Raw genomic sequence first — 13,372 nt, 5'->3', positions numbered from 1 at the left:
GTATTCTCTTCTAATGCAGTCTTTTGTTCGAAATGCTCATTTTAGGGGACAAAAAGGATAGTGGTACTAATATCCCTATCCTGTCAGAGTATCTATTCTAAATTGTTTTAGTGTCTGTCTACAACAGAATCAACTATCTCATGAATCCCTTGATGTTGGCAAATGAACTTAAGCTTGTCCAACTCTTCACAATGGTTTAAAGATCTTAATACCATTGCGAATCCATTTCAGTGCCATAGTTTCACCTGATGAAATAGGTATTTTTGCTGCTATTTCTTATATGAAGGAGATGTTAACAACATGTTTTGAGGGTTGTAGTTCATTAAGCCAACTACAATGTTGTCTCAGTTCTTGTGTGTTGATAGATAATTTGGAAAGAGATTTTCACTTTATGAAGATAAGAACTATAAGAGCTGCCATCTTATGACTCATTGAAATTATTTAAGGAATCTTTTGGAGCCCCCAAAATGGCCATATGAAATGGATATCATTATCATACAGATAAAGAATCTAAGGCTGTGTGTCCGTGGACACAGAAAATTAAGCTGTTGGGATTTGAACTCAGATTTTCTGGTTTCAAATCATCAACTCTTGATTTTACAATGCCAGGTCCCTTGAAGCCTACACACCTTCTAAGTAATAGGGAAATCTCATTGAGATTTGAAATGTACTTGCACTATCTACAACATGACTGGCTAATCCATATGTGGATAATGCAGAATTGACTGTGTATTATCTTCATTAACATTTGTAGGCAGTTGTCCATGATGTCAAAATAAGTTATGATTATTTGAGTAGGTTGAATTCATACTAAATTTCATACTGTGTTTCCAGGCAACTCTCCCCCCCCCCCCCCAAAAAAAAAAACCACAGATACTTGTGTTTATATGCCTTTGGAAATTACAATGACTGGAAACACTTGGAAGAAAACTTTTGCCCTGTATATACACATAAGGAGAGTAGGGAACCAGAGTGTATTGTCACCAATGTTCCCGGAGACTGTTACGGTTATTTTAACCCTGTTACTAAATACACGGTAGGATGCCTGGCTGGCGCAAGTCGGTAGAGCATGGGACTCTTGATCTCAGGGTTGAGTGTAGAGATTACTTTTTAAATATGATAATCATGAGATTCATTTCATGTTCACCAGTTATCAAATCCTGATAGAAAATGCCACCGAAAAATCCTATCGTAATTTCTATTTATTTAAATCTAACAAATTACTGAGTACTTACTTCCTATGTGCCAAGTAATAATGTATTAGGCATTGGGAATAGAGCTGTGAAAACAGTATGGTCTGTGCTCCCATGAAGCTTCTCATGGGGAGAACTAGACCACAGCATTCCCTTTAATTCTGTGTAGGTTCATGCACAAAGTGTGCCGCTTTAGGGAGAGGTGAGCGTTGTGTCTCTGAATCATGGGTATTGTTTAAGGGAAAATAGATCTTAGCATATCTCCCATAGCCTCAGCTTACACTATTTTCCTCCTTACTGCCCAGGCAGTGTTACTTGTACCTTATACAACTGGTGAGGCAGTAAGTTTCATACCCTCTATAGCTCAAACTTTAGAATTCTTAAAAGAAAAGGATTTCAGCATTCTTGAAAGAGATGGAACTTTGTGGGGTTTTTTTTTTGTAGAACTTTAAAACTTTCTACAACACTTCTTGTGTTCAGTTTAAACAGAACCAGAAATAATCTCACTAGGAAAAACGATAGTTTTGTGATGTGTAACTTTTCTGTTCATCTTTCTGCTATAGAATGTATCTTGGAGGAAAGTACAGTTTTGAGATAAGTAATCTATATATTTTAGTCCTACGAGTAAGGTAAGAAGATCTTCTGTGCAGTATTTCACAAGGGAGATAAAGTGCAACCTCTGTATTTAGTGCCTGTGTCAGAGAAAAGTAAAATACCAGAACAGTTTATTCACTCAAAACACTTCCTCAGTGCCATATGCAAAATGCCATGTCCCCAGAAGCTAGTAGAGTTAGAGGAAGGAAATATATATTTTGTAAGCATATGGTAACTAAAAGCAATATATTCAAAAGTGAAGGTGCACATAATTACAATTTACTACTTAGTTTAAAAGTGGATTTAGTAATTTCTCCAGGAGATGGCACTGTTGAGTTGGCTTTTTTCCTTTCAGGGCTGTAAGACAATAGACCATTCATCTTTGTGTCACCCAAACAAAGAAATATTCCTCTATAGCCCCTCTTCTTCCCCAGCTAATCACATGCTGCTGGAACTGACTGTCTTGTGATCTACTCCATAGTTGGCATAGATTAAAAAATAATCTGTATTTTAAAAAATAATCTGACACATGGTAATTAACAGAAAGGAACAAATTGTACACCGGTTTTCATGGAGCTTTGTCATTTCAGCAGCTGAGAACTTGGAAGACTATTCTAGTGATTTCACCACCCTGCTCAGATGCCATTCAAAAATTATTTTTCACTTCTCAGGTCTTATCATGGTTGTTGGGGAAAAAAATGTAAATTTGTAAATCTTTTTGCTTGCAAATTAACATGAATAGGATTTTAATGTAAACATTGAGTTGGGTGCATTGCACCATTTTGCTCTACAGTGAATATTATATTCTCATTTGGGTTTACGTCCAGTTTATAGTTAAAAGTAGTTTTTAGTGGCTTTATCTGGGTGTAACATTTTGCAGACTTTGTATCTATTTGCTACATTTTCTACTGAACAATTTCTGGCATTCTGAAGGGACGGAGCCAGTAAAGATTAAAAACTGGTTTTACCTGCGCTGCATGTTCTAAAAGTTAAGTGTGCAGTTTCTTCAATAAAGGAAACAGCATGGGGGTTTTATTGATTAAAGGCAGGGTGCTGATTTAGGGGGCATTATACACTGAAAACCAAACTTGTGCAATGCACTCACCGCAGGGTTAGGGCACTTTGGTAAAGACAACATGCACCTATGAAATGATTGTCTAAAAGTAAGCACTGGGTAATTCTCTTGCCCCTTTTACCTGCCCCTGATTCTATGCTACTTTGTAACTCTGGGGGAACCAATGAGCAATTCTACCTTTGGCCTAACTCCCTGCAGAAGAAGAAAGTGAGTGAGACCATACATGGTGGAGGACTCTTCTTCAAGCTTGCATGAGTCACGGATGTCCTGATGTCTATCTGCCTCCGTAGGACTAGCCCACACAATTCACATTTACCTCTTTTGGCAGCAAGAAGGCTGCTACATTAGACAATGAGTGCTCCAGTACGCGAGGGTTAAAAACCTGAAGCACCGGTTCATGACGAAGCCCCCTTTTTCCAGCTGAGCGAGCTCAGGGATTCCCTTAAGAGATTTTCCAGGCGCTGCCGCAATGAAAGGAATTTTAGGGGTGTCTGTGGGGAAGACGGGGGAATAACCTAGTCCCCAACCTGGGGTTCCAGAGTGGGTCCGGGCGCCAAGAGCGGGGGGCTACGCGGGAAGGGTGGGGGAAGCTCCTACGCTAACTCTGGAAGCCCGGCCCCGGAGACGCCGGGCGATGGGGGGGATGACCTCAGCCGTCTCTGCCACGTTCCAGCCAATCAGTCCCGCATCTTGGCATCCGAATCCAGGACCCCCGAAGCCGGAGGCGACGCGAGCCAATGAGGAGTGGGCCGGGGAAGAAGGACAGGCGGCCAGCCTATGGGGGCGGAGAGGCCCGGCTGCGCGTATCCAAGGAGCGCGGGGCTCCGGCTCGGGGGTGTGGCGCGGCGCCGGCGGGGGTGGGCGGGCGCGCCGGGCGGCAGGTGTCGGCGGCGTCGGCATTCGGCGGCGATGGAGCGGCCCCGGGGAGCTGCGGACGGCCTCTCGCGCTGGCCCCACGGCCTCGGCCTCCACCTCCTCCTCCTCCTGCAGCTGCTGCCGCCGGCGACTCTCGGCCAGGACCGGCTGGACGCGCCGCCGCCGCCCGCTGCGCCGCTGTCGCGCTGGTCCGGCCCCGTCGGGGTGAGCTGGGGGCTGCGCGCGGCCGCGTCCGGGGGCCCGGTTCCCCGCGGCGGCCGTTGGCGCCGCAGCGCGCTCGACGAGGATGAGGACTGCGGCCGGGTCCGGGACTTCGTCGCCAAGCTGGCCAACAACACGCACCAGGTGAGCGGGCGCCGGGCCCGGGTGCCGCCCGGACTGCGAGGTGCCGCCCCCGGGCCCCCGGCGGCCGCCTGCCCCGCCCGCGCAGCCCGCCCCTCTTTCTCCGTCCGCGCGCCTCGCGTCTCCGCCGGGGAGACCTGGGCCGCTCGCCTGGCCGCGGCCCCGAAACTGCGGCGGGCGGAGTCCGGCCCGGGAGCGGCCCGCGGGATGCCGCGGCCCGCGCGGCTGTGTTTCGTCACAGGGGAGGCAGCCTTCGACTTTCACGGCATTCTTTTTTTTTTTTTTTTTTTTAAGTTGTCAAAATCTCTTCTGCGTCGCTGTTTTTGCGTCTGTGTAAATAATTAGGATCCAGTAGCGCTATAACCCACTAGGCAACTGGAGGAATAATTACCTCTTAAGTGCTTGGAGAAGTTGGGCTGTGCAGAAGCAAAGGTGTGTCCTCGCTGGGTCAGTACTTTCAGGGTGGGTAGGCGGGTGTTCAGAAATCCCACGGCAGTTCCTAGGTTACTGTGTGTATTTTAATAGGCAAAGGAACAAGCTTGGAAGTAGGCTGGCAGTGTATATGTGATCTCTCTTACGCCTTCACATTTGACCTTCTATCCTGGCTTTGGACTCTGACCAGGATGTCTTCATCCTGTTGTTAACAAGATTTCCAACAGTTAGGACGCACGTTGCAGATACTCTCCTTTGCGCTAGGTCCTAGTCAGCAACTTTAGAAATTGTAGCATTTCTGGCCCTGGGGACAAGCCCCTCAACCTTTGCACGCTACTGGCCTGACAAAGCCCATTGTTAAGAAGGTCCTGGCTCCTTGCTGCAGTGCAACATGGGCATCTTCCTCTTGTTTTTCTAGAACTAACAGTTTAATTGTTGTTACCCATATTTGCACAATGTATTCTCAATTTAATATGCTCTTTGTTATAGCTCTTGCTCTTTCAAAGAGAGTTGCATGGGGGGACAGAGATGAGTGGCTAACTGCACTTGTCCATGTATAGCCACGTTCCCTGTCAGCCAGATCTCAGTCTCCCCCTGAACTATCATTCTCCCTCTGCCTGGACTATACTTGTTACCTGTGCAGAATTCTCAGATCTGCACTCCCCCCTCCCCCTAGGGGAACTGCAGTCAGGGCACAAGCAGTCAGGGGTAGCCGGGTAGCCCCACGTAAGGCATTCCAGGCAGGAGCTGTGGAAAGAAAGGTGGTGAAACTAGTGCTGACGGGTGGGACTGGTTGGATGCAGATTGGGTGGAGTGAGTACCAAGAAGACTTCCTGTTTGTGGAGGAAGAAATAATGTTGTAGACTTCCATCTCACGGTGGGGTGTTGAGAAAGGCCTTGCAGTACCGAAGCTGAACTTACAACAGGACCACTTCCTTCCTGGAGTCAGCTGGACACAGCATTCTTACTCCATATTTGATTCTTCTCTTGCTGGTTGACCTACCTAATTTAGGACCTGCTGCTCCTCCTGAATTTATTCCTGCAGAACCTTCCTTGATTGGCTTGACTTGATACGTCATTTGTAAACTATTGATTTTTAAAGCTAGAGGTTGAAAAAACTGGCTCAGGGGATTCTTAGGCCAAATCTACTCAAGAGCAGGTCTTAAAATCTGGTTCTTTAAGGTCCATATGAAAAGAAACTTCCCTCTGTTTCTCTCATTTTATTTAGCTACTGTTTCCAGTGTTTTGTTTTGTTTTTTAGCTTTTTTTCTTAGTCTTTCAGTGACCTAATTTTAAATAGCTCTTTTTGCACTTGTTCATCGTCCATGATCTCTCCTTCAGAGATCCCATCCTATTTATAACATGTATATGTGGCCAGAGTGAAGCTGTTGTTAATATTCTTCACCTTAGACATGGTTGAGTAAAGCAGGTCTTAGAGGTCCACCTCCTTTTTTTTTTTTAATTTTAATGTTTATTTGAGAGAGAGAGAGAGAGAGAGAGAGAGAGAGAGAAGCAGCACGAGTGGAGGAGGGGCAGAGAGAGGGAGACACAGAATCTGAAGCAGGCTCCAGGCTCTGAGCTGTCTGCACAGAGCCCTACGCAGGGCTCGAACTCACGAATCATGAGATCATGACCTGAGCCAAAGTCATGGCTTAACCGATTGAGCCACCCAGGTGCCCCAGAGATTCACCTCCTTAACAGGAATTGTTACATAGTGGTTTGTTCTGGTTTTCGCTTCTCTGTTTTTAGAAGTCATAATAAATCTTCCTGAACTATATTGAAGAGATCTAGTATTTGGGGATCTAGTATTTTATCTAGTATTTTATCTCACACTATAATAGTGTGAGATAAAAGTATCAGCAGGACAAAACAACTTTTTTTTATCAGGGATATTGTATACTTTTGTACAGCTGGGAAAGTGCCATTTAGAGTAGTTTTTCATAAGATGACAGGATTCACTTCCCAAGGAAAATCAGAAGTTCTTGGTTCTCTTCTTATTTGCTAAAATGTGCTGTTCGTGTTAGACCACATTAATCCATACAGTCAGTATATGAGAATGCCCTAAAAATGTTCAAGGTGTGCTGAATGATACCAGGAAAAGATAATTCAGACTGGACAATGCAAAGCCTCAGAAGGGTTAGCAGATCTCCTGGACCTATGGTTTGTTTGGCTTATGAGAATATGTTGGTGTTTCATCTTCCTTAAAAAGCAAGGTAGTTCCAAACCATGATAGCACTTTTCTGTTCTGGTTTAGGAGACCTGTGCCCTAATGACCTGAAACTCGGGCTCAATAAATACCCTTTTTGCCTCTAACCCAAAACTGTTTTCACACCACCCTTTTTACTGATTCTTTCCTTTAAGTGCTTGGAATGCTCATGACATGTATAACCTTTGTACATGAGAGAAATTGAGCAAGCATAGATTTTATTAATGTTGGTTGCTAAGTTGGATTGCTTCAAAACATTCCTCCTATAAGTAGCCCTTTGAGGTTAGGCATGAAAACTGTCTTAAAGAAACAGATGAAATGCCTTGGCCGGAGTTACGGTGGTTGCTGACATAATTTCCTTCTCATTCCTGGGTTCAGACCATTTGATAATTTCCTTAAAACTTTCAAAAGTTATGATTAAAAGCCAGAAAACTGCTGCTCCTTCTCTGTCCTCCCTCTGCTGCTGTCATTAACTACTTCTTTACACATAACTTCCCAACTTCTACCCCAACATCAAAGCATCTGGTTTCTTAAGTAAACAGGCCCTGTGGAGAGACTGTGTTGTGTGTATGTCAGCTCTGAGAAGAATGTGTGTGTGTGCTTGCTGGTGCTGGCAAGGCTGAGTCCAGGCTGACAGGACTGAATGTGCCTGTTGGAGGTTCAAGGAGCTGCCACCTCTAGCCTGTCGTGGATCTTTGTAACACCCGGAAATCTGAAGGTCAGTGCCTTTAGCTCCCCTGCAACTTTCTAAGTGCCTCACTTATTCCAACATTCAACCTCTCTTCATACTACCTTCCCCGGCATTCCCAGCCACACCCTCGAGTTAATCTTCTCTTGAGTCCTGTTCCACCCATTTGTTTGGGGGTCAAAGAATAGGAATTCTGCAGGATTTCCTTCTTGGTCCTGGTTGAGCAGAATGAGCAAAATCCTCATGGGATTCTACTCCCATGCAGTATACTAATCAGAACTTTAACCCCTAATGGCTGTTAACATGCCATATGCATTGGGGATTTCAGTTACAAGTATCAGCAGATTCAATGAAGTATATTTATCTGGGGAAAGGTTAGTTAGTCCTCATCTGAAGGTTGGCTGGGGTGAGGGTAGACAGCTACTCAGGCAGGACAAGTGGCTGAGAGGGAATGCAGCGTGACAATTAGGTAAGTTCTCTGCTGACTCAAATATTTGGCTCTGTGCCTAGTGATTTTTAATTAGAAATCTGAGTCTCTTGTCTGTTTGTGGAAATAATTGGGAGAAGGCTCATGTTCTGGTCAATTTCTAATGGTTATTTTCTTTCTGTAATGATAATAATAATAGGCTCTCCATCCTGCTGTTTTGATCTGATCTTTCGTGTCAAGTTCATGGAGGCTATTAGCAGCTTCTTCTGCACTCTGCCGATTTCTAATCGGCTCCTGCCAGCAAGCATTGGATTCTCAGTGGGTGACTGCAGAGACTATGCTCCCCAACTTTGTCCTACTTGGCCTGTTATCCTTGTGTGATCATCACATCAGGGCAATGCTTAACACTGAGTGGTAGTGGTCGGTAGGAGTAATGTCTGCTCCTCTCCCTCCCTTTCTGTGCACCCCGACCCCTCAAGTTCTGTCTCTACAGAAAGTGAACTGTGTTTTAAGACTGAAGAAATGACGTTCAAATGTTTTAGGTGATTAGAAGCTAATATTAGCATACACAAAACTATCAAATTTAACATCTAATTTAAAAATACAGCTTTTTAAGGAAAAGGTGCTATGATAGTAGCTCCAAAAATATTTTGAAATAGATAGTGCATTTGTAAATTTCCAAAAAATTTTTCAGTTGCCTTCTTATCCTTTTGTAACCAGTGTTTCTTTTGCATCTTTTACTCTTTTTTAAAAATTTGGTGAAAATTGATTGGGGTGCCTGGGTGGCTCAGTCGATTAAGCATCCAACTCCCTGGCTCAGGTCATGATCTCACAGTTTGTGGGTTTGAGCCCCAAGTTGGGCTCTGTGCTGGCAGTGCAGAGCCTGCTTGGGATTCTCTCTCTCCCTCTGTCTCTCTCTCTGCCCCTCCTCCACTTGCTCACTCTTGTTTTCTCTCTCTCAAAATAAATAAACATTTTTTAAAGTTTGGTGAAAATTTGTTCTTTCCCATTGTCTAGGTAGCCATGTCACTGATCTTTATGTAAATGGGTTTGAGGAGTAAAATGGGCCTTGAGGAACATGCTAGTCAATTTTAGTCAGTTTTAGACAGGTTTTGTATTGTTGTTCTAATAGTGACTGTAATCAAAGCTGGGTTGGTAATATATATCTTTGAGCTAGCTGGGTCGAATGGATCTTCACGACAGACCCTTCAAATCTGTAGAGGTTTTTAAGTGAATGCTGGACATGTGGAGGGTTTTTGTTCTGTTGTTCTTTTTTTGTTTGTTTGTTTTTTAAAGATTGAGGCTATTTTCCCTACTCTACTCTCAACCCTAGTCTCAGGAAACCACAGTAAAAACAGAATCTTCCATTCAGAGCCTGTGGTGTTTTGCTGAGAAAGTTTTCTGTGACTGTAATTTATTTTCTGTTTTGCATTTCGCTTTCTAGCCCTCAATTCCTCATCTACAACATGAGAAATTTTGGATTAGATTTAAAATGTCTAAAAAAATTCTGATTCATATGGAAGAGGAGGAGGCCAGAGGTTGTGATCACAAATGTTTATTGCTTGATTCCAAATTTAGAAGCAAATTGCTGCTGATCTGCTTCACAGTTGAACTTGAACATAGCCTGGGATTTCACATCTGGGGGTAATTTGTTACCACCTCCAGAGCTTGCTTCACTGAAATACCAGTGTTGTTAAAGATAGCAGGAGTATTTTTTTTCATATAATTATGAAAGACCTTTGATTTGTTTATTTTTTGGGTAGTTCTTTATCATTCTTTGTTGCCTGAAGAATCTAATGCTAAGCAAATACTAACCAAAGCTTTTGGATAGTCCAAAAGCAAACCCAGTAAATATATAATAGTAAATTTGTTTTTTCTCCTTCCCTACAGTACTTTGCCAAAACTGGGGCTTTTTTTTTTTTTTTTTTTTTGGTCCTGACTGCTTGTATTTGAAAACAGATGGCCAGGGGGCCTGGGTGGCTCAGTCAGTTAAGTGTCCTACTTTGGCTCAGGTCATGATTTCAAGGTTTGTGAGGTCAAGCCCCATATCGGGCTGTCTGCTGTCAGCACAGAGCTCACTTCATATCCTCTGTCCCCCCTCTCTCTGCCCCTCCCCTGCTCTCTCCCTCTCTCTTTCTCTTTCAAAAATAAATAAATTAATAAAAAAGATTGTCAGCTTACCATTAGTATACTCAGTCCTGTGCTAGTTAGAAATGTATGTGTGATTAATTGACTTGATTTTTTTCATCAGAAGAAATGTATGTTTTTTTCCCTTCTAGGGCTTGAGTACTATCTCTCTCTTACTTGCTTTTGTTAAGAGTTTTGTTCTTCCTGTATTACCTAAGAAACTAAGCTCTAATATTGTACTTAAGCCAATTTGTAAGTCTGTTCAACAGTAAGATCACCCTGAAGAATCAAGAGAATTGAACTGGGAAGAAAAATTTTGATGAACCTCATACTTCCCAGACAAGATGACTCAATCAAATGTCTATCTGGTACATACTATTTGTCAAAGGGATTCAAATTACAGATATGTTGTATACAAAATTCAAAAGAGAGATCTCAATACCCAGATTTGAGACCTTGTTCTGCTGCTTTATAGCTATGTGATTCATGGACAGTCACTTAACTTCTATGACCTTTATAAGTTTATAAACTAGATAAGCAGCTTTAGGATTATTTGGAGGGTCAAATATGAAGTTCTATCAAAATGTTAAACGTATTATGTGGATGTCATTCATTTAAGCACTTACTAAACTGTATAGTGGAGTTCAGGCCTGTGCATCATCACAGGTAAACATTAAAGATATCCTCATTGGTGCTACTTTAAGGGTTTAGGTGTTCAGAGATGGCTTGATGAGAGTTTGGAAGAATTTTTGAAGAAGGCTTGACCACTACAGTGCGGTGGTCTGGGAAGGCCTCCTAGATGAAGAGAGAATCAGGGTATGGAGGTGATTATTAAGGAGATCTGTAAAGGCATGATGGAGGGAAATCCAACATATGCTCAGGGAATGGTCAATGGAGAGATGAGGAGTATGTCTAAGCTTTCCAGAAGAACATATAGAAAAGTCAAAAAAAGGTAGCTCTTGGGCAGGGATGAGAAGAGGAAAGAGAGGGGGTGTCTGGGCAGGGAATTTTGTGTTGGGACTTACATCTTTTAGTACTAGAGAGGGGGCTAGAGGTGGAGAAACCAGAGGTGGAAATGGGGAGCCAAGAAGAGTTATCCTTTTTAGAAGTTGACCATTGCTGTGGTCTTGAAGAATGCGTCCAACAGGAGAATGGAATAGAGGGCAGTGCAGACCACCTTTTATACTTGAAGTGCTGAAGGTTCTAAGGAACACTCCTGGACTCCTGGACCTTATTGGAGGAGGATGTGAGCCAAGGCATGAGAAACCCAGGAGCTATAAGACGAAGCCGAGGAACAGATTTCTCTGTTCTGAACATTTGTGAACAAGCATAAGGGTGAATTCTTGCTGATAATGTGCTAAACAGTTTGAATCATAGATTGTTAGGCTAATTAGCTGGTCATATCTCTTTTACTGATGAGGCTAAATTACTTGCATGTGGGCCAAGCACTGAGAGTAGAACCCAGATGTCCCAACGTGGTGCTACATTTGGAAGTGTTTCATAGAGACATTTTAAATCAATGCGTTTGCTTTAGGGATAAGGCAAGGTTATAGACCCCTGATGTAAGTCATATAGTTATGAATTCTTCTCTGCTCCTTAAGGTCATTGTACCCTCAGCAGAACTCAATTAGCCTTTTTATTTTTTATTTTATATTTATTTTTGAGGACAGAGACAATGTGAGTGGGAGAGAGGCAGAGAGAGAAGCAGAGAGAGAATCCCAAGCCGGCTCCGCGCTTACAGCACAGAGCCCAACACGGGTCTTGAACTCACAAAACTGTGAGACAATGACCTGAGCCAAAACCAAGAGTTGGATACTTGACTAACTGAGCCACCCAGGCACCTGTCAGCCTTTTTAAACCTCAGTTTCCCATCATATAAAATGGAGCATTATCAGAGGCTTTGAAGAGAAAATGTTTTAAACACCTTGAAGTACCATATATGTGTTGTTTATGTCATTTCTTAATAAGCCTGTTGATCTGTTCTTGAGGCCACAGGCCGAAATGTCAACCAAATGATCCTGATAAATACCAACTCCAGGGGAACACGTGCATAAGCGGAGATACATGAGATGAGGTGGTTTTATCACTTGGCAGGGTTGGGTGACAGGCTTGGGCGGGGGTGGCAAGAAGGAAAGTGAGTCAAGATTGGCAGAAATATGAGAAGCGTATGTGTTCTTTTTATAACCTTCATGATTACATCAAAATTTTAACTTGTTAATATGATCGACAGTTTTTTGAGGCAGTGGTTAGGAGGGAACATGATCTCAGGTCAGACCTGGCTGGATTCAAACATCAGTGGTGATCATGGGCAGATTAATCTCAGTGAACCTTAGTCTTTTCGTCTATAAAATGGGTAGAGTACTTTCTGTGTCTTAGGGTCATTGTGAAGAGAAAATGAGACATGGCATATAGTGTGTATTCATCCTTTATCATATCTTATAATGATTATTTCCACACAGCTTCTGATGCATTCCAGTTAGATGCTCAAATATTTGGGTATGCACTTAACTTTTTTTTTTTTTCATAGCTGTAATATTCCTAAGAGAGTTATTATGGCTACTCACAGGAACCAAATCTGGATTAAGAAATATGTACCACCTATGTCCGTGGACTTGGGATTTTAAGAAAAAGGGTATAAGGTGAGAGAGATTATTTGACCAAAGTGTTGTTCCTGAAGCTATGGAAGATGAAAGAGGGGAAATCATAATCCCACCATCATCAGCTACTGGCTCATTGGGTTCTATTAATTTCAAGTATATATAGCTATTTACTTATAGTTTTAAGGAATTCACAATTAGAACAAATAAGACTACTTATCATTTCATAGCTACTTCTCTTTCATTAAGCTTTAGTTTATTAGAGTTAGCATCCGTGGTTTCAAGTTGACAGCCCTGAAATGGCACCTTGCCTGTTTCACCCTCATTTGGTAACTGAGCAGCCACTGTTAGCTTTGCACTGTGCCATCTTCTGTGGACTTTTAAGAAATATTAACGAGATGTGATCAGCACCTCTCAGGAACTTTGCTGGGAAGCAGAGCAGACCAGAATGTCAATGGAATTATTTTTTATTATGTGCATATCTCTTTAGGCTAACATTTCACCACTTCCTGGCCTCTGTTAACCCTCTGTTCCAGTTAGTGCGACCTTTTTACCAGTCCCTTGAGCTCATCATGGGCTAGGCTGCTTCTCCATCTTTGTGCGCATGGCTTTTCTTCCCATCTGAATGCCCTTCTAGCTCTAGGTGCTTTCTTCTGTTCTTCCCTACCACATTTAACTATGCCGTGTGATCTAGCACTTAACTGTAGTATTCTGTCTTGTATTCACTCTCATTTATTAAATTTCTTATTCCCCACATTATAAACTTCTTAAAGGTAGGAGCGATACTTGCACGATTCTTTCACCACGTTTGCCTC

General features: G+C 42.9%; 1 protein-coding gene across 2 annotated transcripts in view; it reads left to right on the top strand.

The window, feature by feature from the left end:
• Nucleotides 1–3,717: 3,717 nt before the first annotated feature.
• Nucleotides 3,718–13,372, top strand: part of SORT1 (sortilin 1) — a 67,813-nt gene continuing 58,158 nt past the window's right edge. The window contains exon 1 of one of the 2 annotated variants that reach the window (XM_043575770.1): nt 3,718–4,083. In XM_043575770.1, the coding sequence (XP_043431705.1) occupies nt 3,772–4,083 (312 nt within the window). In that variant the 5' untranslated portion in view covers nt 3,718–3,771. The remainder of the gene's footprint in view (nt 4,084–13,372) is intronic. The other variant, XM_043575769.1, reaches the window with a different exon arrangement.

The sequence above is a fragment of the Prionailurus bengalensis genome, chromosome C1, assembly GCF_016509475.1.
Source record: "Prionailurus bengalensis isolate Pbe53 chromosome C1, Fcat_Pben_1.1_paternal_pri, whole genome shotgun sequence".
NCBI classification, from domain to species: domain Eukaryota; kingdom Metazoa; phylum Chordata; class Mammalia; order Carnivora; family Felidae; genus Prionailurus; species Prionailurus bengalensis.
The sequence above is the reverse complement of the archived record's forward strand: the minus strand, read 5'-3'. Positions and strand labels throughout refer to the sequence as shown.